Here is a 24,599-nt window from a genome sequence, read left to right on the forward strand (position 1 = left end):
CACATCGGTAAGAAGCCATTCCAGTGTCAAGTCTGTAACAAAGCGTTCCATACGAAACATATTCTGGCACAGCACACTAAAATTCACAAGAAGGATCAACACCATCAGTGTCCTAAGTGTCCAGAAAAGTTCGCGAGGACACGTGAATTGAAGGATCACATCCGCACGCACACCGTTGAGATGCCATTCCAGTGTGAAATCTGTTTCAAAGCGTTCTATTTGGCAGGCAACTTGTCTTTCCATTCGAAAACACACAAGGATCAAAAACATCAATGTCCTCAGTGTCCACAAAAGTTCGCACTGTTATTTCTGCTAAATAATCACATAAGAACGCACACCGGTGAGAAGCCATTCCCGTGTAAAGCCTGTAACAAAGCGTTCCATTCGAAACATCTTCTGGCACAGCACACTAAAATTCACAAGGATCAACTTCAATGTCCTGAGTGTCCAAAAAAATTCGCAATGCCACGTGATCTAAAGATACATATTCGAACTCACACCGGTGAGAAGCCATTTCAATGTGCAGTCTGTGGCAAAGCGTTCAACTCGAAAAATATTCTGGTTGGGCACACTAGAAGAATTCACAACAAGGATCAACAACATCAATGTCCTCAGTGTCTAAAAAGATTTGTGAAGACAGGTGAATTGAAGGATCACATCCGCAGGCACACTGGTGAGAAGCCATTCCAGTGTAAAGTCTGTGACAAAGCGTTTTATTCGAAGAGCAGCCTGCGTTATCATATTAAAATTCACCAGAAGGTTCAACACTATTACTGTGCGCAGTGTCCACAAAAGTTCACGACGACATGTGAACTAAAGGATCACATCCGCACGCACACCGTTGAGAAGCCATTCCAGTGTAAAGTGTGTGACAAAGCGTTCCATTCGAAACATGTTCTGGCACAGCACACTACAATTCACAAGAAGAATCAACACCATCAGTGTCCGCAGTGTCCAAAAAAGTTCGCAAAGCCAACTCGATTAAAGGATCATATTAGGACGCACACCGGTGAGAAGCCGTTTCAGTGTAAAGTATGTGATAAAGCGTTCCATGCGAAACATCTTCTGACACTGCACACTAAAATTCATAACAAGGGCCAACAAGGACAAGGACCTGCAACAGTATTCTGAAATTCACACGCAACAGCAACCTGAATCAGATCAATAAATTTAACAGTCCTGAAAAACTGCGTTCCTTATGCCGTTAATAAACCCGTTGTTTAATGTTGTTCCGGCACTGGTCTCTGTGCTAAGGCCGGAATGTGATTGCTCATCGCCATTTATTCGTATTAATAATGAAATTATATGATTGTTTTACTCATACTAGGAATTATTGTGGCAATGGTTATGGTCTTGCACAGCGCCTTCTTCGATGCACCGTATTCGCGACTGTAGGTTGGTCAGTCAACGTGGAAGGTCCTCTGCCACGCATTAGATGCCGGTGGCCGTTAGGCAATCCACCACGTAACATATATAAGAGATTATTAGAGATTCTTCTATTCTCGAGATGTTGTTGATGTGCAGAAGTTGCGAGAGATGAGTGAGATGCTATTTGATGTAACAATCTGTATTTTCAACAAACCGGAAAAGTAAAGCCTTTGAAAAGTAGCGATTGTTTCGCCTTTTAGTCAGGCGCTTGGAAAATGGTCAAATTGAATGCATGAATTTCAATTAAACGTGAACGTGAACAGCAACGTTCGCTTTCTATTACATGAAGGCCGCATGATGGTCGACGAGTGCAATTTTAAATCACGGTACTGGGCTGTTCATGGCAATAGGTTGTTCTATATATTTAACTGTTTTGAGGAGAAACAGTGCGAATAAAACAGACACAGACAGATAGTGTGTGTATTTTCAGAATGAACTTTTTATTCGGTTCTTCCGGTTTTCGAGCGAACGTACACGTGCGTCTTACGAAGCATCGCACCGCGCCCACCACCGCTCCGGGAAGGTCTATGGCTGGGCGCCTTAGAAACCTCCCCAGGAGGCAGCACCGGCCACTGGTGCAGCGGTATCATCCTCGTTCCAATCATCCCCCTGTCCACCGGCCGGGCGCACCACCGCCGGGGCGGCCGCGGGCGGGACAGCAGCGACGTTAGCGACGGTCGTATCTTCGCCTCCCCAGTTGGTCGGTTCATCCTGCACCACCGGCTCCTCCGGGTAGGTGTCCTTTACCGGAGGCGGGGCAGCAGCCTCGATGGCAGCCTGTTCCTTCTCCGCATCGTCCGGATCGCGGAAGAAGAACAGATCGGGCATGATGTCCCACTTGTCGTGCGCAATCTTGCCACGCAGACGGAGCACCTCGCGGGCCAGCAGCCACCACATCAGGCCGATCGAGTGCGTCGACTTGGTATTGCACGGGATGGCAATGTCAACAAACTTGAGCGGCGAATCGGTGTTGCAGAAAGCGATGACCGGAATGTTGACGTAGGACGCCTCAGTCACGGGCTGATGATCGGTCAGCGGGTCGGTGACGATCAGCAGACGCGGCTCGCGGAAAGCCGTCTGGATCTGGTTGGTGAAGGCACCGGGCGTGAACCGACCGGCAATCGGAGTCGCCGCCGTGTAGTGGGCGAACTTCAGGACGGCACGCTGACCATACGGACGGGACGAGATGGCGTAGATCTGTCAGGGGGTGGAAAGAAATGTGAAGCGTTTGTCCAACCTCCACCCATCATTGCCCGTGCATACCTCTCCCGGGTGTTCGATGCTGGCGATGCAACGGGCAGCCAGCAGCAGCTTCTCGTACGTGCGACCAAGGTTGATAATGTGGACACCATCCGTTCGGCGCTTGTAGACGTACTGCTCCATCTGGAAGTTGACCGAGGTGCTTCCGATGTGCGTCGTCGCGGCCAACATCTTGGTCACGTCATCCTCCTTCAGTGCTAGAATATCTAGATTTCCCGACATCGTTCCGTTAATTGGGAGCAACGGTTAACCTGTGAAAGAGCGGAAAACAGCGCTTAAGTGAGGTTAGGTTAAAGTGGAGAGGATATTTTGTTGGCAAATCTGCAGTAAAGCCTAGGCTTACAACGCTATCTTAGCTATCTTTTACAATGTGAAGCTATTTATTTCACTCATTTCGGTAGAGTAGTGCGCCGCAAGGGATTTTAATAGTTATCATGTAAACATAACGTCGCATTTTTTGCTACGTGCCATGTGCGGTCTAATGTTCGCGTGATTTGGTGTACCATTCACACTCCGATCCTGTTCTTTCGATGGCTCTACACTAAAACTTTCTAATTGGTTCACGACCGAACTTAACTGATCACTTTTCAGGTAAAAATACAACAAGTAATCATCGAAAATCGTAAATATATTTTACTTACGTATTGAATGCCACAGGGAGTAAAATTGAAATGGACGAGTTGACAGCTCTTGCCGTTCGCCGCCGACTCGTGTTTAGTACAGTTTAGCACATCGAGCTGAATTTCGTACAGCAGGTGACAGCGAATGTCATTGGAATGGCAGTTCAGTGGCCGAATTTAAAAAGCGGTTCTATTCAAATTATCCGTTCAAACAGGAACAGGAATCTAGATTTGGCTATAACTTGGCCGCGTTGGAGTTGATGGCTCAAGTTTGGAGAATCTTTACGACTGCTAAAATAATATTAAAACGTTGTGTCAAATCCTTTCCATATGCCCAAAGAAGTGAACTAAAATAAAGGTTGTTAGTCGAATGTGTCGTATCCACATTTCTCAACGCACAAAAATGCACAAAATGTGGCGCACAAACCATGCCTATCTGAAAGGTACGGGGAATTTGCAAACCACGACGGCGGACGGAACAGCGACCAGACGGTGAACTTTTGCTTAGACTGTTTGTCTGACACGATTGAGTGGACACATGTGCGCCATTTAGAATTTTACGTTATTTACGACACCAACCAATCCACGGCTTCCGGTCTGCGTGCTGCGATACAGAAGCGAGTTTCTTGTGGGACCACTTTGCTGTGTGCTCTGCAGTGCTCCTCAGTGTTTCGTTGGGGTGAACAGTGTGTTTTGGGTTTTGAAAACAGAGCCACTGGTTCCTGGGCGTTCTGCCGATCGATTCGATGCGACACGCAGCTAACGACCAAAGGAGTGTGATAACTCGCAGCAAAATGCCGATTCCCGTGAGCAGAAACTACACGATCAGGCTTAAGAAAACGTTACCTGCTCTGCATCCCATTCCGTTGCGATACTGCACGGCCAGGCGGATAGTGCCGACGGAGGACGTGCCAATAGAAGGTGCGTAGCTCGAAAAGGAAGGTAGCTCGAATGGTTTTTGGACCCCTTTGTGACGATAGGAAAACCGTTTTCAAACTTTTCGATTGCCTTTCAGAAAGGCCTCCGGCAAATCGAACCGGCCAGCAAACAAACCACCGAACCGATTTGCGCAACCTTCGACGACTGGTGAAGATTGTCGCCAAAGTATGGAGCGAGCGGCTGAAAAAGAATTAAACAACTCGCAAGCTTTGGGTGAGTGCAAATTGACAGCCATCAACTCTAAAAATTGAATTTTTAAAACTTTAAACGACGATGCAAATTGTTCGGAGCTTAATGTGGAGCTTAATTAACAGGTGATCTTCGAGGGACGGGATCCTGCCGATTCGATTTTGTTTTTGATGAACACGTAATCGAGTGTGACTAATTGTGGGGGTTCATTGGCACTTCCTCGTTGAAAGTTTCCCATTTTCCGGTACCACAAGCAGCCGGCGGCCGGATAGAGTTGTAGATTTAGCTTGGTCGAAAAAAACTAAAACAACGACTACGAACCAACGAAGCCACAGGAACCAAACTACACCCGAACATGGGAGGCGGGAGTTTCTTTTCCGCGGGAACTACCCGACGTAAATTGGGTGCTAAATGGGCGACTCTGTTTTTACTTTAGCGGTGTTCCGCGGCCTCCTCCTAGCTCCCCCGTCGGTCCGTGGATCGCACATCGATGGCGATGGTCGTCTTATTAGCGGGCGGCCGAGCGGTGGGCCATTTGTTAAGTGAATTCACTTTGCCGGGCGTCGAACGGCGCGCAGACAGATAACCATTGTTTCGTGACAGTGTAAATTGGTTTCACAGCGTATTGGCTTTTACACGTCCGGCGGGAGGCCACGTGTTAAGGGACCATTTCCCCCGCGATGCGGACATGAGTGTACGCCGGTAACATGGCGATCGTTATGTTACGAAAAAGGTCATTCAATCATCCATCGCTCGATCGGTGTGCTGTTGTAGCGTGTGGCTTTGATTAAGAGTTGCCAAAAGTGGGAATTAAAGTGAAGGGAAGTTGGTTTCTTGAAAGCGAAAGTCCCGTGGCGGCAGTCCAGAGTGAGCCATCAATTGGGAATCACGTATTGGCAATCACGTATTGGCAATCACTTTTTCAATCAATGCACCTTTTTTGCACCCTGATTTAATAATGACGAGACACCTCACGGAATCATTGGCGACCTTGAAATTCACGTAGAAATGGTTCGTTTAGAAAAAAAACCACGACAAATTAAATCACTAGAAGACAGTAATATGAACGCATGTAGTTCCCTCCACGTGCTCATAGAAATCGGCGCATTGCCACACGCCATTCTGGATTCTGGAGCTGATTCGTGGCAAAAAAGTTGTGTAACAATTGCCCATTGTGGATTGCCTGGTAGAGAACAAAAGAGTGTGTCAGTTTTTTGTAGTTTTTAGTACTGAAAAGTGAACATTAGAAAAATCGTCATTCAAAGGCGCACGAACGCGAAACGAATAACGGCCGATAAAGCGACGAACGCGTGCGCAACAGGGCAGCGCATAATGGGTGGTGGCCACCGGGCACGTTTATGTGGCAGTCCATCAAAAAGCCGCAAAAAAGGCGCATTTCGACTGTTCATCGCTCTGCGGTCTCCAATAAACGACGTTTCACATCGTTTGTTGTGCCGAATAAACCGATTATTCAACCCCGTCCGACCGAGCGCAAAGATCCACCGTCGAAACGTGCGTACTCTACCCTCCTCCGGAGGTCGGACCACCAGCCAGATAGTGTGTGATATTGAAATTTGATAGGCACGGGTTGCGCAACGATTATCGCACATTTGGCGGAAGGTTTGCGCCGAAAGGTCGGTGAGCTTGAGCCCTTAATGTTGTATTGCGGGACTTTCTTACACATTTTATTCACTTTTCTGATTATTAATAAGCACAGCGAGTTTTTCTGTTATAATTTTTAGCCACCATTTTTATGAGCCTTCTCACGGGTGCCGAAAAACAAACGAAACACGATCACGATGGTGCGCGTTGCGTTGAGCCGTTTTCGGTGGGAGCTCTAATGTGAATTTTCAGGGCCTACTTAGCAGCACATCAAAGACGGAGCGAGGTCACATAAGCATGGGCCGCAGCATCGATTAGTGCGTGAAAAGTTGGGGAAAGGTTTCCATCTCCATTTTTCTCGCTTTTCACAAGCCCAATGGTCAAGAGCCGACCCTCACCGAAAGAAAGTTGTAAAGAGAGATACGGCGGTTTTGACGTTTGTTTGTTGAAGTGGATAGGCGCGTGGAGCATAACTCTGCGGGGGGGAATCGGATGGGATATATGCCACGGTCCGTTGCACGCGCCCTACGCGATCGCTCTGCCGCCGGATGGGCGAGTCGCGTGAGTCGCATTATTCATGCTGTTTCGTTTGAAATTCAACCATTCGAACGTTCCGCCCTCCTCCTCCCGGGAGGTTCGACTTGACAAGCGACGGACAAAATAAAATTTGAGAAGAAACTAGAAAGCCGACACTTTTATGGAGTCTGGCTCTCCCGCTCCAGGGGCGCACTGTTACGGCACTGATTGAGTGCGAAAAAGGCAGTGGCCCACACCGAGGGCCGAGCTTTTTGTTAGTAAAACACCGGTTTTGGGGTTAGAATTTTATTGCCCTCAGCTCAGGGCGATAATAAACACGAGTTTTGGGTACCGTCGTCGGGACGATTCCATTCCACGGTGCTGCCGCCGCGGGATGATCTCAATTGCAACAATCGAACCGGTCCCATTAGGTCATTTGGCGGGTGGGGGGTGCGGGTGTGTACGCTTTCGAGGAGAGCCACGATATCAATAGCGCCCACACCGAAGAGTGGCCATCATCGGAAAATGGGAGGGAAAATAGTTTTCGCGGGGGCCAAATTTGGGCCAAGCCCCATCGTGCCACGTAACACACACACACGGACACCCCTTTCTTCGCAGGCAGGCTGGCTGGACAATTAGGGGTGCAATTCAGCGGGTGCGCGGGTCAAGCGCCACGGTGTAGCGCCACAGGGGCGCCCGCGCTCGTCAATTGTTATTAATAGTTTCGGTGGCCGCAGAGACAGCGAGAGAGATATGATACGTGTTTATCGTGGGTCAGGTGCCGCAATTCGGAAGGTAATATTTATCTCAAACGCCCCCCCCCCCCGTAAGATCGTGATCGCTTCCGGTGCTGTGTTAGGATCGCTAGAGCGAGCGACACGTGCACTCCGTTATCATTACGCACCTTTTTTTGTTTTGAACGGTGTGATCGGCGTTAAAATGCGCCACTAATGGGGCGCGGCATTTGTTTTGTTCCGAGCCGCGTTTCTGCGAAAGAAAGTTGCTTCGAATTGTGTTCATTTCTCTCTCTCTGTCTCGGGGGGCACGAGCACGATCGTTCACTCGATCGGGGGCGTTCATTCCACTGCGCGGCGGGTTCATTCGGTAACGCGGACAACGCGCGCGTTTCCAACGAAGGCGTGCGGTCAGTTCACTGGAAACCGGAGGTCGGAAAACACGGTCGCGTTTTCAGTGCTCTAACTGCCACCGTGATCGTGATGTGTGATCGTGATAGAATGGTGTACAGTTATCAACAGTTGGCCGCAAAGTGAAACTGTTTTCAAGGTACGCAGAGCTCGCATCATCCCGCGCCACTGGAGCGTGGAGCGTTTGCGTTGTGTGTGGAGTGGCGATTTATGATTTGGCCACCAAATGTGGGCCGTGCAAATCGTGAAACCATTTTGTAGTTGATCGAGCATCGCCGGCAGCGGCGCAATAAGTTGGAAAATATTTTAACAAACAACCAAATACGCGAACCAGCCCGCCTCGCGCACCGCACAGTGTCGATGACCGTCCGTGGGGCCGCGGGTTTTCCTGTCCGCCTCCGTCCGGGCGTTTTCTTCGCGTGTTTCGGTTTTCCGCTCCCCGGCCCGGCACCGCCCGGTGGACGATTAATATTTGGATTGCTTCGGGGTTTTTGTCGGTGCTCGCTCCATTTTTTTTTCGGGCCGAGGGTCTGCATGCGATCTTTAACTGCGCCGTCGGTGAATGCAGGCCCGGCCCGTTCCGGGGGCGTCTTGTTCGTTGGCTACGCTTCTTACGCGAATAATCTTAAGCGGGAGCCGGGCTGGTGTTGGAGCGCGGAGCGTGAAATGTAAATTGAATTTGTGCTGAAGAAAGTGATGATCAAACGGCGCATCGGCGAATGAATGCCCATTTTTATTTCCCAAAAGACCATCCAATTTTAACAGCCTCAAAAGTGCCTCACCGACAGTTGAATGAAGTGAACTAATAGTGGCCAAACGGCAATTGTGGTATTTTTGGCGCAGTCGAAGGACGCTTCACACCACGCAATCTACACCCGGGGTGCCCCCGGGCCGGAAGGTAACAGAACGCGCGATAAGTGGACCGCTTCAGAACCACCCGAACGTTTCGATCCAAATTGTTGCGCGCCCGTCTAATGCTTCGCTTCAGTACGCACAGCCACAGCGTGGACAGCGAGCGGTCGGAGGAACTGGTTTCCAAACTTCGAATCACACGAAAACGGTTCCGCTAATGGGGGGGCCCGGTGGTGACGACAGGCACCCCCGGAGGCGGCGACTGAGCCCGCTTTGAAGGTTACCCACCCAGAAGCAGCCAATAATGTGCGTGTTCAATGCAGGCGTTTGATAGCATCTTGTCCTCCTCCAACAACAACAACCACCGAGGACGCCCATCTTGTGGTCCATATTTATGAGCGGCCTTTTCTATTTGTTATACGGCACACAGGCACTGGTGTCCAATTACTGTGGGCTCAGAAATTTTACCAAAACCATTTTCTCACGACCTGGACACTTGCGCTCGCGCACCTTGTGCGATGGGGATTCCCTTGCTTTCTTCACTTTCACCGCGGACACGCTGTGCGGGTGCGAAATGGTCAGCGCGGGCGAGATAACAGGGCGAGATCCAGAAGCACGGCACAGGATGGGGGGAGAAAAAGTTCGCCCGATCGGCCGAGCCGGTCTGTTCCGGAAGAGTAAAATTATCCCCCCGGTTAGGGGCTTGGTGGCCACTTAAGATACGGCCACTTCGGATACGGTCTCCCCATTGGGTGGGGCGGTTTATATTCCGATACACACCCTGGAACCCGACGAGGCGATCGCGGAACATGTGAACAGGGCTCCCGCTCCCACAGTAGGCCCCCGGGGACACACTGGGATTGATTTGTGAGATTAGACGGCCGCGGCCGTGCCGTACATCTTAATAATTGGCGTCCGGGGCTCAATTTCCCGAAAACTTTCTCCCGTGTGGCTTAGGTCCTCGATCAAAATTGATATTTCATCATCTCTTGGGTGGCGTCGTTCACACGCGTCTTACGCGCGCCGCATTACGCAAGCAGAACGTGTTTCTTCCTACGACCCAACATGACGTGGCGTTAGCATCTTTGACCCCCCACTCGTCGATGGTGTAACGCGCCGGTGTCATCCTACATTTATTTGCCAACCAACGAGCAGCCAGCAGCGAGGAGAACGTTCTGTGGATGGTCGACCTTGAGCCGCGCCGTGGATGGTCACGCGTCGCGCGCGTTGGAGTTTGCAAAAGTTGTCCTCTCATCGGCATCGGCTCGTAACACTCTCTCAATAACTAATCTTCTGAGCACGCCAACCCCGGCGCGATCTCTTCAAGATGGCGCAGAAATCGGCGATCTCGGGGTGGCGCAACAATGATCCCGTTGCGATCATCAGCTACTTTCCTCACAGGGGTGATGATCTTCTTCCCTCTCGACAAACAATGAGCGGTTTGATGAGGCGAACAGAATCACGGCAATCACGCATCGCGTGACGCCATGATTAGGGAACCGGGCCCAACGAGAGACTGATTCTTCAGGGTACGGTCGATTGATCGTGGGCAAGACCAACCCGTGGCGATTTCCGTCGGTGCAAGTGCAGGCGGGCGGGCGCGTGGTACGCAGCACGAAATGTGCAACAATATAGACGCACTTTTGGGCAGGAAATCGCGACCCGAAACGCGCCTCGTCCCGGTATGGTAGCGCAATGGCACGATCGTGACAACGGTGATCGTCGTTACAGGAGCCCTTCTACGGTCACGCGGCTACCCGCGGAGTACCGTACGACTGAAATAATAATAATATCCAAGCACATCTCTTCGCAGACGAGACGAGTCGACCGATGCCGCTGGTCGTCGCATTTGATGGATCACGACATTAGCATAATACGTTTCCGGCATCGTGACATAAGCGCGGCCATTTAAAACTCCATTTATTAGGCCTGGCAGCCGGTTCGCGTGCGTGTATCAAATCCAAACAGCTGTAATTACTTTATTCGCGCCCATAAAATCGCGGCGATCTTTCGTCTTCGGTCGCAAGAGATTGTGTGAGAAATTTTCTCACTTTCACACGCGGTACTCGGCGCGGAGGCCAAACGACCCGGTCTTCAGGTCGGGCTTCCCAGCCATCTTTTCCTGGCTAACTGATTGGCGCTGTGGGAAGCTCCATTTGTTTCAAAAATCGCGGGCAGAGATGCTATCGTTTCGGAGTTCAAAATGGCATAATTCGGACAGTTTGGACGCAATGGGAAGTGCAATTCTCCCCAAACTGGCGCTGGCGCTTTCCAACACTTTCGATTGCGACAAGCATTTAGTAGCGGACCCGCCGACGGTGAACGATGGCGGAAGTCGGGTGTCCGTGGAAAACCGGCTTTCCCATTCCGAGCCACGATCGATCGCCGAAAACTGGCCAACTAAACGCGGGCTCGTTTAGGGTGGCCAACCCTGGGTTCGGTGCCTCCAAATGAGTGGGCAATTTGCATGATTTATGGCACCGAAGATCGGGCTTTTTTTGCGAAACTCGAACTTCTCAAACGTATGCGATCGAGTGTAGAAAGGTTCATTTTCACACGAGATGAAAAGCAAAATGGCAGAATGGAAAAATTAAATGAAAATGTAGGCGCCTACGGAGCCCATAAATGTAAGCGTTCAACGCTGAAGACGATCTCGGAAGTCGACGGGTCGACGGGTTTACCGAACCGGTTGGGGGACCATTTTGCAACCGGAAATCGTTAGAGCTCCCTTCCCGTTAGAGTGCTTCGGAAAGGAGACACGTTTCAGAGGAAGAAAATTAGTTGATGAGACTGAGGATGAGCTGCGAAACGGTGCGGTGCGCGGACCTTACGTGACTCCCGGGGCCGCCCGCCGGGTTCGCTTGAAAGCCTTTCACCCCCCGTTCAATGTCAAGCCCTCGTGGCTTCTCTTCCGACCACCGGGTATGGGTACGATCACTCGTTGTTGGTTGTTGGCATAAACACTCCCGTCATGCGTCAGACGGAACCGAACGGAAGGGTTTGCCAGTTTTATTTGGCTTATCTTGGGCCATTAGCAGCCGCCTGTAAAGTGAGCCGCGAAGAGCCGACGACCCTCTAGGGTCGCCGACGAACCTCCGTTTGTTGTTTTTGGTAGCTAATTCCAAGTCCAGGCTACCGTCGGTGGCTACCGTTTTTTACTGTCCGAAGACCCAAACAAAGCACCAAGAGTGTCATTGAAACGTGAGCCACGTTTTTTTTTTTATTTTGGTGAGGCGTCCCACTGGCCACTCTGGGTTGATGTAGGCCAAGAGCATCATTGCACGAACGTGATTCACCTGCCGAACCTTAGACGGAGGCAAAAAACAAATGACGACACAGGGGAACGGGCGGTGTTGCTGTTGTTGTCGTGGCTCCGAAGGTTTCTGTGACACTTGCGATCGCGAGCGGCAACCTGGGTGAAGTAATACCAAGACCCAAGACCCTCTTTGGTCAGCCTTTGTTTTTCTTCCAATACGTCTCGGCCTCGGCGTGCACGGGTTTTTGTTTTGGCCGTGTGGCCGGCCGGACATTGAAACTTCCCATCGGTTGCCCGCTTTTGCACAATCTCAATTCAAAAGGCAAACAATTAAAGCGTGGCTTGCCGAGTACGATCGGACGCTCTTCTAGTTGCCTTGGTACGGGATCTGCTGGCATAAGATTTTGGCTGGGTTTCTGGCTTTAGATTCGATTTTAGCGCGTTCGTCGCTTACCGACGCATCGAAGTTGTTTGTGTTAGCTTTTGGTTTCTTTACCCAATCATGACGATCATTAATATGATCGTTGCGTTGCGAAACAAAGCCGTGCAAAACTACTAAGCAACTGCGCCCCTCTGTTGCTGCTGCTGCTAACGATGGCCGTTTATTGATGCGTGCCGCGTTCGACCTTAACCGAATACTGTGAAGGGTGCGGTCGGGTGGCTTTGTATCGGTTTTTCCTAGCATCAGCACCCCAAAAAAAAGGGGGACCCCACATGAGTCGGGCGATTATTAACACACATAAGTATGGGCAGAAAGAAAATATATGCACGCGGAATGCAAACAACAGCATTCATCGCGAAACGAAAACGCGCCGCCTGTCTGAGGGAAAAAGTGGGTGAAGTCTCCGGGCTGGTCTGGTGATGGTCAATAATGGCCCCCACCGTCGTTAGCTCGATTGTGTAAAACTAGTTTTCTGTCAATAATCGACCCGCGTGAGGATCTTCCCGAGCTCGGGTGCGCTTGGCAATCGCCGATGATGAGGATCATCATAAGGCACCCGAAGAGGGTGTGTTTGCTTCGCATGCACTTCGAGCTCCTCTCGAGCGTCCTCCGGCGGGAGTGTCCGGAGTTTTCAATAGAGCCATAACAAGCCCTGTTTGTCGACTCTCGCTGGTGTCCCTCGGTTGTCCCTTTTTAACGCTCTCTCTCTCTCTGTCTGCCTTCGTTTTAAACCTCCAAAACGGCACGCACGTGGAAAGCTGAATTTCTCTCGTTTTGCTGCCGGCGAAACATTAAGCCAAGGTGTGAAAACATTGTGCTTTTGGAAACGTGCCCCGTGCTGGTTGTTGGAACAATTAAAACCCGTTCGAGGCTCCGGACGAGCGGACGCTCTGCTTGAGTTGTTTCGGGCTGCGTGACAAGGCCCTCAGGCTCGCCGAAAGAAGGCTGAAGAACATAATGAAACTTTGTGAAACTCTCGCCGTTCAGTGAGCACCGTTCTGAGGCCGATTTGGGCCGATTATGCTTCGAAACTGCACGATAATTTACTACACGCCACCCATCGTACGATCGATCCAAACTGTCACCGGAGTGTGGTATAAAGTTAAATGGCCATCAAGACGACACATAAACACAGCACACTATCGGCTATCGGCTTTACTATCGGAGCAATAAAACAACGAACACTTCCGGCGTCACACGTCATCGATCGTAAGGGTTTCTATTGCCAAACCGTGACCACCGTGAATTGCTGTCGGCTTGATGTGATCGTGTGGTCGATCGTAAAACGACAAAATCATCACCCTGGTGTGCTGCGTGTGCGTGTGTGGTTCGCAATTGCAGTCTGTGGCCCATGAAAAAGGTGTTTACCACTCCGCGCGCTCTGCTCCGACGGTGGCCACAATCTTGATTTGGTCGCGTAGCATAACCAGACTCGAAGTACCACATCTTTCTTTCGCTGATTTGTTCCTATTTCTCGTTTGTGTACTTTCTTGTTTTTCTTCCACTCTCTCTGGTGACAACTCTCGGATCGGATGCGATCGGTTGGGGCTTTCACTTTCCCTTGTGCCAAAAATAGGAAATAAAGAAACGGTAAAATTAATACCAAAAACCGTGTGTTGATGTAATACACGCCCAAAAGCCCACCATGTAACGCCGCTGGGCCGCTGAAGCAGAACGTGAAATTATTCGTGTGAAAAGATGATTTGTCAACCGATTCGTAATAATTCCCGACGCAGGTGGAATTGATCGTCGATCGACGACCCACGGGTCCCCGGCCGTTGGAATGTGTTTAATTCTGGTGAAAAGCTCCCCGGTTACATAAAGCCAGATGTTTCCGGAGAGGAAAACGCTTCGAGAGAAGGATCGGAAAGCTATGCCATGCTCGGCTCGATCCCAAACATATCATCGTAACGCTTTCCATGATCGCAACGCTGATGTTTGAAATGTTAAACGAGTGTTACAGGCGACAGGCCAACATTGCGGCCCCGAACCGTAACAACCATGTCTGTGTGTCTGTGGGCAGCAGTTTCCATTTAAATTTCACATGCTCCGGTGTTTGTTTCTAATTATCACGACGACGATAAGCGGCCAGTGAAACCGTTCGCCGCAACATAAGCATGCTCGGATGCTCCTACGCCTCAGTGGCCACGATCGCATGTTGGGTTGCGCGTGCTGCTGGAGAAAGTTGTTGTTGATCATCGACCGGCATCATCGCCGTGGGTTTCGGGGGGAAGGTCCGTGGGCCGCCCGTTCGTGGAGTCGTGGAGCTTTTGGACGAAGTCACCATCTCGTTTTTAATTGATCATTTTTAACCGATGAAGATTCCGTTTCCATTCCCAACTCTAGAGCGCCAGAAGGAGGAGCTGCACACTGTAGTCGTTTAAACCGGTAGTCGGTCCTAACAATCGCATCACGGCACACGCAGCCGCCATGCCAGCGTACGCTGGGTTCGACAGCTTCACGTCGTCCCGCGGACGTTCGGAATCGATCTACTACACGGCCAAGGAGTACGATTCGGCCGACGGTGACGAGTCCGACTATGGCCGCGGACGAGCGCCACCGCCACCCCCGCCACCGCCACACATCTTCGAGGACACACCGCCGGACACCATCTTCAACCGGCGATACGTCGATCCGTGGGATATGGAGAACTACGTCTACATTCGCAAGTGAGTCCGGCGCATGCAAGGCAAATAGAATTCAGGCCCCCGCTGTCAAGGTTGTGGAATTAATAATTAACCGTTAATTTAATTCACATTCGATGGACGCTCTCGGAGGGGTGTAATAGATGCCAATCCAACCCGTCGTGAGGTCAGATGTGCCTCATTGTACAGTGCTAATGGCACACTTTCCGATCGTGCGATCGATCGCGCAAAACGGGCGCAAGGTGCATAAATTATTGCCAATTGCCAGCCGCCAGCAGTTCCTTTTTTCGCCCGAGAAGAACTGGCAAGAGAACCCCGAAGGATATTCTAGATGCGTCGAGAACGGCTTCTCGAATGGCACCGCATTCCAATGCCGGAGGGCATCTCGTAAACCTGGGGACTGGTTCTGGGCACCAGACTCGACTCCGGTTAAGGTGTGTACCGTTGGATGGCAACGGCAACATTAATTAGTGTCCGTCAACGCAACGCACCGGTTGGCTGGGCCTTATGCAGATTCTTTTGCTGACGTGCCCGGGGCCCGCAGCTAAGCTAGCGTGAAGCAGCGTGCGATGTGTATAATTTCGTCGGACGACGTCGGGCACGCTCTAATTCTGACTCCCTGATTCGCTCTTTCGCAGGCATGTGCTCGACCCGGCGTCCGAGACGTCCGAGGTTTCACCGTCACCGGCCGGTGAGCCGATCCAGTCCAAGTTCTACTACGTTCCCGGGGAGCTGAACGGTCTCGGCGAGTGTCTCGAGTGCGGTTCGAGCGCCGAAGAACCCGAGTTCGAGCCAGAGTTCGAGCCAGAGTTCTCCGAGTCCGAGGTGGAACTGGTCAACCAGCAGCAGCAGCAACGACAACTTCTACTGGAGGCCAGTGATGGCCACAACTCCGCTCCGACTCCACGGAGTGTGCTGGTGGACGGGATGGAACTGGAACGGGAACGAGCACTCGGAGAGGAACCGGAACCGAGCGAGCTGGAGGAAGGCGAAGAGGACGAAGAGGAGGCATTCTACACCGAACGGTACGACACCGTAATGGACGAGGACAGCATCGGAGGAGACGAGCTCGTCTACAGCTCATACACCGGTAGGTGGGACATAAGTGGCCACGGGGGCCAGTTATTAACCCGGGTGCCGGATGTCGGTTCGATGATCGCTTCCTGAAGGGCTTACGGTCCGCTGTCCGCTGTGATACGGTTCGCGGGTACGGTCTGTAATTACTCGGCATTTAACGCCGAGGCTACGGGAAGCCGTTGGCGCCCGCTCTGCGTTCGTTCACCGCAGGAGTCACGAAAGTAGGCCGTGGACGATGGAGGACAGCGGCCAGAAATGGCACAAACTGAAGTGAGCGCCGGCTTCTTCAATATCGGTCATCGAGCGGGATTCTAGGCGCCTCTAGTCGTTGGAAACCTGTTCCGAGACCAGTTCCGAGAGCCACGATTGGCAGGCTGTGGACAGGAGCTACTAGATGCGTTGATGGTCTCGTTCTTCTGTCGGTGCCGACACGCAGATAGATGGCGAACCATTGCGTCTAATGGCCTCAAGATACAGAAAGGGCTTGAGGGACAAATGACCGACGTTTAACTTGTGGGCCACGGGTTGCTTTGAAGGTTTGCAGGTTGTGTCTTCCGCAAAATCTGTGGAATGGAAGACATTAGCAGGAGAAACCGATTGCGCGCGTCTCGACCAGAACTCAACAATCGACCGGCCGGGCATGCGGTAACTGCAGTGCACCGCGCGACTCGCTAATTGATCCCATTTCGCCCTAAACATAATCGCCACAAGCGCCGAAAACTTGTGCAAAAAGACCAAACCAATTGGCCGGTGGCCGCTGGCTGCGTAACCGGCTCTGCGTTTCATCATCGCGGCGCGGCGCTGAAAGTGGAGCGCAGTTAAACCGGTCATAAGTACGCCACGGAGAGTCGCCGGGCGTTCGTTACTGCTGCGATGGATTGCTCTCTGGATTCCGGCGGCGTCGGCCACATCGGTATGTCACCGATCGGTGGAGCCCCGCGATAAAACCCGGTGCTCCAATTACGGAGCTCCAAACCGATTACATGCCACGTTAGGTGCGAACCGTCGTGGCCTTGTGGGTTTTTGTGGCCAAACTGGTGGTGCTTTTTGCTTAATTCTTCGTCACGCAGCCGTTGCTAGTCAAACCAAATCCGCGCCGAATTGAAACACCGCGGCCGCCATATTTTGCCAAGGAGTCGCGACAGCATTCAGATTGGTCCGCCTGTTGCAAAAGTTAAATGGAATTATTTGGCCACACTTAGGCAAAAACCGAAACTTACCTTTCCGCCAGTGGCTACTAGATCGCCCATGGTACTCGGCGCCATGGCAACGCGCGAATGACAGATGGTGCTTGTTGAGCCGTTCCAACTCCAACTCCAACGCTACGAGTGGCGCTTCAAGACGCTCCGCAGGCCGAAAAGTTGAAGTGATTACTTTCTTTGGCCGCCGCGGGTCAGTGAGCACGTCCCGCGAGTAGTCTGTTGAGTAATGTGAGCTCATCACGCTCGCGCTCGCGTCTATTTGTTTGCTTGCCTAGAATACGCAACAACGCACAACGTGAACAAACAACAGACGACGAACCCGGGGGGGTGTAGGGGATTGGCTCGTCGACGATTCCTTCCAGTCACGGCTGTCAGTTAGCGCTCGGCTGATGATCGGGCCTTTCTCGGGCCGTATGCAAAGCGAGCTAACCTGCCTGGCCCGGCCCGGCTCGGCAACGGAACTTTGACCAACATACAACATACAACGGAGGGCGCAAAACAGGAAACCCGAACCCGGGCGAACACGTTTAAAACAGCGATCGGTCGGACGGTCGCTCGGTCGGTCGATCGGCGTGTGTCTTCCCATTTCCTCGGCGCGCGGCCGTGGTTTCCGCGTTGCTGAGGGCCCGCGCGCGCCTCGCTCTGTAGAGAAAAGTGACGCGATCGGGGCCACTAACCGTGATCGCGCGGCGGGACTACAAGTGGCCCTTACTACTACTTTCAACGAGCAACGAACCGAACCGAAGCCAACGGCCCTCTGGGTTGGCTAGGAGGCCGCCTTGGCGGTGGCCTCGCTGGTCGCGATCGACGCACTGGCTGCGCCATTTGCGGTGCGCTCTCGTATCAGTGCGGATCGCTGTTTCGGAGTGTGTCCCGGTCCCGGTGGTTCCCGGTTCCGGTTTTGGCACGCGCGTCGTGTTCCCGTGGCCTAGTGGTCTATTTCTTCAACCCCGCCCGCCCGGGGGCGCGTACAATAGAACACCGGTCGTGTGAAGAACGGTGATGTGGCTCCCTCCGGTCGGTGGTGTGTGATTAGAGCTCGTCTTAACAAGCGCAAAGTGACTGCAGGTCGTGCGAAGGTTACTCCCTGGTTCCCTTTTCCCGACCCGACGACGACGACGACGACAATGCACGAAAAGCGCCCAGAATTGGTGGTACGAGTGCGTTGTAAGTAAGCCCACGGTTCGAAGCGTTAACTCATTTGTAAACGGTTTATGTTAACCCCGAATGCCCCCGGCTACAATTGTGTGTGTGCAATTAACCCTCCTGATAATGGTTCCAAGTTCCTGGTTCCTTGAAGTGATCAGCGAAATAATTTCTCTTCGTAGCAGGTGGCTCACCGGTGGCTATAATGGTGGCCACCTGCCCCCGGGCGATCGCGAGGTTCGACCATGTGCGGCGATCATCAAATTAATTGCCGGTCTGCAGCCGCGGCGATCGGCGATCCAAAATCACTGTCATCGGTTCGATTTAATTAGCGCCGCGTTTGGCCAAGGGGACAACCCTCCAACCGATTTGGGCTTTCGGTTTCGTACTCGCACGGGGTTCGCTGCCACATTCCGGGGTCCGGGCGATGAAATCGATTCGTTATTCGTCTACCCGGGGTCATTAGCGGGGATTAAAAGGACACGAAGGCAAAAAACAAACTAATTCTCGTCAATTCACGAATGTTTTAGATTTGGAAACTTCGTCCACGGAACAGCCGAGTTCGTGTGACAGCTCGATGTCGGCGCTGCGCCTGCACACGCCCGGCTTTGGCAAGAGCAGTAGGCGGCCGATCGTGCTGCCGAAGCCGCTGCCGCAGCTGGAGTTTCCGGGACCGCCGTCGTACGAGTACTACGAGCCCAGCTGCTGCTACATGCCGTTGCCACCGCCGCCGCCGCCGCCTCCACCGCCACCGCGCCACCTGGCCATGGGCAATCATTTCCACCATCATCCGCATCATCCGCACCATCACCCGCTCGGGTCGCCACCGTCGATCGCCGGGACGATCCTGTCCGATCACCACAACTACTACACGCTGAACGACTGCCTCGAGTGTGCCCGGCAGGAAGCGGAACACGTGCCGCTGTACGCGACCACCAGCAGCGGCAGCCCGACCCGGCGGCGGTCCCGCAGCGTGAGCGTCGTGAGCCAGAGTATGAGTCTTGCGAGACGCCCGAGCCAGATGCTGGATCCGTCCACCGCCGTTGCGATCGCAGCGACCAACGCTAATGTATGTTACACCCCGCAACATTTCAGTCTCAGCAAGAAGGGTCTGCTGCAGATCGACTACTCCTGCAACTGGAACAACCTCGATCGATACATCGCCAAATGAGATCCCGTTTATTTTCCGGCCGGCGACCCGGACACCCGGAGAGTTTAAGCCCTAAGTCTAATTTAACACCTGCACACGTGTAGCTCAAGAACACGGCCAATCTCACGAGAAAAATGCAACCACGGCGCCCGATCAGTTTTTGTTAGTGCGTCTATAGAGTGTAAAGTGTTGTTCTGTAACGCAAGTATTGATGTAAATATGGTTGAACATAATTATTATCACCTGAAGCCAAACGCCTGCCGAACTTTGCTTCTATCCGAACGTTCACATTTTGTGCGAATAAACAGAACCAAGCAAAGGTAAGAAGAATAAGTGTTCAAGCACCGATTGGAGCGCCAAATCGAAAGCTGGTCCACTCAACGTGGCCGCTTAAGCTCGAGTTGCACGAATCCGAGATATGGTTCAGGGGTGGATCGTGGCTACGATCAGCTGTGGAGCAGCCTGAGGAACGTTCTGTGACGCCTTTTCCGAGGAATGCCTCAAATGGCCTCAAATGGCCTCAAATATAAACAATTAGATTTACGAAATGGCATTACCATTGTTTCCGTTCGTTTTCCGATTGTCCAATTTTGTTGATCTTTTCGCACCTTATTTATTTCAAAGCTAACTGCGATGGCTGCGTACTTAGCGCGCGGCTGCGTCCTGTCAGCTGCACACCGCACACCATATAGCAACCTTGGTCGTACCATATAGCAACCTTGGGCGCCGATCGGACGGCGCGTCTGTCAAAACACTTCAGAGGGCGCAGTAAAACAGCAGCAGCAGCAGAATCAAGTAGTAGTGCCCCGAGACCGAGGCCAACAGACCGAGTTTCGCAGTGTCGAGCGCTTTCGCTAAATTCCTTCCTTCTTCAGCCGTCACGGTACGTGCTCCGGTCGCGGTCTGGTCCGCCGAGGATCCGAGAAATACACAATCCGTGGTGCGCCCGTGACCACCATACGTCGTCGACGTGCGCGCGTACACACCACGTAAGAAGGCGCATTCGAAATCGATCGATCGTAGGTGGCCTTCTACACGCGCGAGAGAGAGAGAGAGCGCGCGCGCCGCGAGTCCGAGTTTGGTGCCGACGGTGGAAATCGCAGCTCCGTGGCGTGGCGAGGGGAAGACAGCGCAAACGGGGTCCGAATTACCGAATCGCGCCTGTGTGGGCGGAAAGGATTTTGAACCGCTCGAAGTCGCTCCGTGGCGCTTCCTTGTGTGTCTCTGTGTGTCTGTCTGTCTGTTTGGTGTGTGGTGCGTAGGGTGGCTAGTAACAATCGCGTATCGTTTTAGGTTGAGAAGGAAACCCTCCCCCCGTGGCCAGTGGCTCCAACCACCGGAGCAAGTGCGTGGCCCACTTCACGACGATCGGCCCCCGTTTTGGGGGTTCTCTCGTGATGGTCGTGACGTGATGACGATTGTTTGCCCCGCCGGAGATGGAGTCTGCATCGCATTTTGTGACCGTCGTTGTCGTACCGAATCGAAGCGAATGGTGACTACAGTGGAACGAACGAACACAGGCACGCACTGTGCGATCGATTGCGCACGGTAGCGCAACAACGATAGAGCGAGAGAGAGCGCGCGTATGTTCCGTCTCGCGCGGATGGTGTTTTGGCCACTGCCTGCTGCCTGCTGCGTGTGCCACCTGTGCGCGAGCGCGAGACACACACAATACACGCCTCGCGGTGTGCGTTCACCGTCACGTACGTCACAAACCAACCTCCCCCTTGAGAAACACACAAAAAACCCGGCGCGCGACGGCCGGAGCAAAGTCGGCGGGGCCGGGCCCTAGCCGTCGATAGATGGATGGACTGTTTCGGCGGCGTGCGCGCTCTGCGTTGGCCGCAAGTTTCATCGCAAATTGACGAAGGATTAATTATCTCTCACTGTCGGCTGGGTTCGGCGACGGCAGTACGCGCCGCCGTCTCGATGCTGTCCCCCAGTCGGTGCCGGCAGAGAATTCCTTATCTCTTGGGCTGAGTGCCGCACCAAACTCCCGTCCCGGCTGCCACGTGATCTACCGAGCGAGACGGCGCGGAGTGCACGATTGCGAAATACTTCCCGCGAAAGCCACCCCGTCGTCGTCGTCGTCGTGGGACGTCCCAAAAGGAACAAAAAATCTATGTCACTTTCAACCACAGAGTGTAGCGCCCCGCGGCGCGTTATCGCGGGCACCGACATTGCGACAGTACGCGGCGACAGTGGATTGCGAATTTCGTGGAATTTCGTCTAATCGGATGGTGCCACCGACGGGCACGTTCGTCCAGATATCGGGTGGGCAATCGGTGTGGCGTGTCTGGCGTGTGGTGGGTGGCTCAGATTTGGTGCGTGGATTGTGCCCCACAGAGAGAGAGAGTGAGAGGAAAGGGGTTGAAAACGGTGATCGCGAACCCCGCGACCGATCACACGATCAGTGTCAGTGTGTTTGTGGCGGGTTTGCAGCATTTCTAATGTCCTTTGTGTCCTTACAGATCGATGCCGAGAAGCGAAGTGTAAAAGTGAATAGCGATAAGGGGGGTGCGCCCGTCAAATGATCACCGCGCAGTGACCGCCTGTAGCGCCTGCCGGCCGAGATGCGGTATCCCTAGAGTGTGCCTAGAAACTTAACTTCCCGAAAATCGCAGGTGCCAGTGCGCAGTGCGTACGCCGGAAACGGTCACATCATCAATACAACCGTAGAGACAACCTCTGCTTATCAGCTGTGTGTGTGTGTTGAATTCCATCGGGTGATAGATAACGTGTGTGCCGAAGTAGAGCACACTCCGTGGAGCCGCCCGCAGAGCGCGCAGTGCAACCTAGAAACCAGCTGCTGCATGTTCCGTGTACGTGAGTGTGGAATGAGTGGATAAAAGCTCGGTGGATTTTCCGTTCCGCCCGAAATCCGGAACGAGCTGGTTTCGTACGGTGGGGAGAAAAAATCCCGCACCCGCAGCAGAGGAGTCGCGCCACACGCGCCACAGGACAGATTGGAAGGCAGGCAGAAGAAACACACATCCGTCACACCGGCTGCTTCTTTTCGATAAGTAAGTGTCTGCAAAAATCACATCGTGGGGCCGGCGGCTCGAAGCCATACAACGCCCGCCTGCCTTCGCGTCCCATCTAAATTGGATAAATGACCGACCGACCGATCGACCGGTCACTAAACGGTTACCAAAGTGCATGGCAGAATAAATAAATATGGAAAGAAGGGAACTGGAATAGGAGAACAGCTTCCAGAAAATAAAATTTTCCCGCTCGCGGCCCCCGACCGGTTGGTCGGTCGTTCGCCGCACGTATCCAAAGGTACGCGGATTCGTGGCACTCGCGTGTCGGTTCGCTCGCGAGCGCGAAAGAGCGAGCGCTCGGAAACGGAACGGCTTGGAACTCTTCTGTTCGGTGCTGCTGCTGCTGCTGGTTGTTGTTGGGCAAAACAACAGATAGCAGCGCGGTCGCGCCCGGTAGCAGGAAAAAGGTGGAAAACCCCACGGCTGGTGCGTTTTAATTTTATCCGATGATGGAATATTCGTTCCCGGTGAACCGCTTGAAGCACGCTTTTCTCGCCTTGCTGGTGGGAATAAACGAAAATGCGGCCGACCGGTTAAATGGGCGATCGATGCGGCGATCCTTTGCCAAATAAGTCAGCTTCTTTCGCTGTAACTCGGCTGGCGAGAAAACGTGCCCCCGTGGCCTTATCAGCACGCGCGTAGCTGGTGCGTCGCTATCTTTTCGGTTCAACTTTGCGGCCACGGGTTTCCGGTGGATATTTGCTGCTCATTTTTTTCCTGTAACCCCCCGGGGGATTCCCTTTGGCGGCGGGCATCGAGAAAACGCCTGCAACAGTGTTATCATTTTGAATTTGTGGCACAACAAAGCGCAGCAGCGCAGTGCCCATTCTGCGGACACGTGCCCCCCGCTCGGGTGGGTCCATACTGGAGACGTTCTTTATTCCTGTCCGTTGTTTTCCTTACCGCTGCAGGGTTTTTTGTTCGGAGAAGGCACATATTTTATCTACTGTTGCACCACCCCCCGAATCGCGCACACAAGCGCATCACGACGTGTGTATGTAGGGTGTGTTTGCCTCCTACACAGCATTCCGGAGCACACCAGCAGCAGAGAGTTCGTGAATCAATCACCGCGGTTTCGCGGAAGTGTCGAAAAACACGGTCAGAGGGATATTTTGCCAAAAATGATGACTAAATTGACCAGAGCTCTGTCGAGATCCTTGATTGACCGGCGGCGTTGGTTGCGGGGGAAGTTAATTTGGATGACACACCACCACCACCACCATTTGGCCCTCTCACTTCACTAATTACGTGATTTTTGGATGCTGGATTGCGGGGACCATGAGAAATTATGCAACATCACTGCCGGCGGACGGACGAACGGGGCCGATTTTCGGGCTGTCCCGAAAAACAAAAACACAAACATTTGACCTTCCAACTCTCGACGGGGCCCGCTGTGAAAACACCCACTTCCGCCCGCCGTGCCACCGTACCACAGTGGTGGTGTGTGTGTGTCTGTTGCGGAGATGACGTGCTCCGTGCAGGTGAGAGAGTGCGGCGGCGACAGCCGATCGCGGTACGATCTCTTAATTACCCACATCGCGGTTGCGCCACCACCCGATGCTCTGCTGGTAGTAGTAGTGATGGTGGTGGTGGTGATCACCAAATTTGCAACTATGTTTTGTTGCGGAAGAGAAAGAACCGATTCGGATGAGCCGCGGGATGCGGGGACAACAATGGGATTGTTGTGCTGCCTTAATTATTCCTTGTGCTAATATGTGCTGCTGTCCGCTTGTCAGGCCCAACACTCCCCTCCACTGTCCGCACCACGTTTCGTGACGCCGTGGTTAATGAGCTAACCATTCGCGTTACGCAGTTACGGCGACGACAAGGTCGTCGACTACTGGGTCCTCTCTCTCTCTCTCTCTGTCCCTAGACTAACGTCTACCGACTGTCGCGATCCTTTCACCCTTCCCGACACCCCCTTTCAGAGTGGCCAATTCAGTAGTTTCGATGGCGCGCGCCCTTTACATGAGTGGTGAGATGTGTGTGTGGTGAATTTTCCGCTGTTGTGGTGAACTTCCCACACACAGTGTGCCATCGTCGGCGACGTGCACTAACTACTAAAAAGGCTACACACGTTGATGCA

The 24,599-nt window shown here is 52.7% G+C and overlaps 2 protein-coding genes across 2 annotated transcripts; one reads left to right on the forward strand and one right to left on the reverse strand.

Moving 5' to 3' along the window:
• Positions 1-1,847: 1,847 nt before the first annotated feature.
• Positions 1,848-2,933, reverse strand: LOC128268086 (40S ribosomal protein SA). The gene is made up of 2 exons (XM_053005100.1): positions 2,692-2,933; positions 1,848-2,625 (listed from the first exon to the last, which is right to left on the reverse strand). Exons 1-2 carry the CDS (start codon positions 2,908-2,910, stop codon positions 1,969-1,971), a joined length of 876 nt encoding a protein of 291 aa, XP_052861060.1. The 5' UTR covers positions 2,911-2,933; the 3' UTR covers positions 1,848-1,968.
• A 4,781-nt stretch (positions 2,934-7,714) lies between these two features.
• LOC128268084 (histone-lysine N-methyltransferase SETD1B) lies at positions 7,715-19,666 on the forward strand. The gene is made up of 4 exons (XM_053005099.1): positions 7,715-7,838; positions 14,596-14,918; positions 15,533-15,984; positions 18,850-19,666. Exons 2-4 carry the CDS (start codon positions 14,680-14,682, stop codon positions 19,488-19,490), a joined length of 1,332 nt encoding a protein of 443 aa, XP_052861059.1. The 5' UTR covers positions 7,715-7,838; positions 14,596-14,679; the 3' UTR covers positions 19,491-19,666.
• Positions 19,667-24,599: the final 4,933 nt, after the last annotated feature.

This window comes from Anopheles cruzii, chromosome 2 (assembly GCF_943734635.1).
Source record: "Anopheles cruzii chromosome 2, idAnoCruzAS_RS32_06, whole genome shotgun sequence".
NCBI classification, from domain to species: domain Eukaryota; kingdom Metazoa; phylum Arthropoda; class Insecta; order Diptera; family Culicidae; genus Anopheles; species Anopheles cruzii.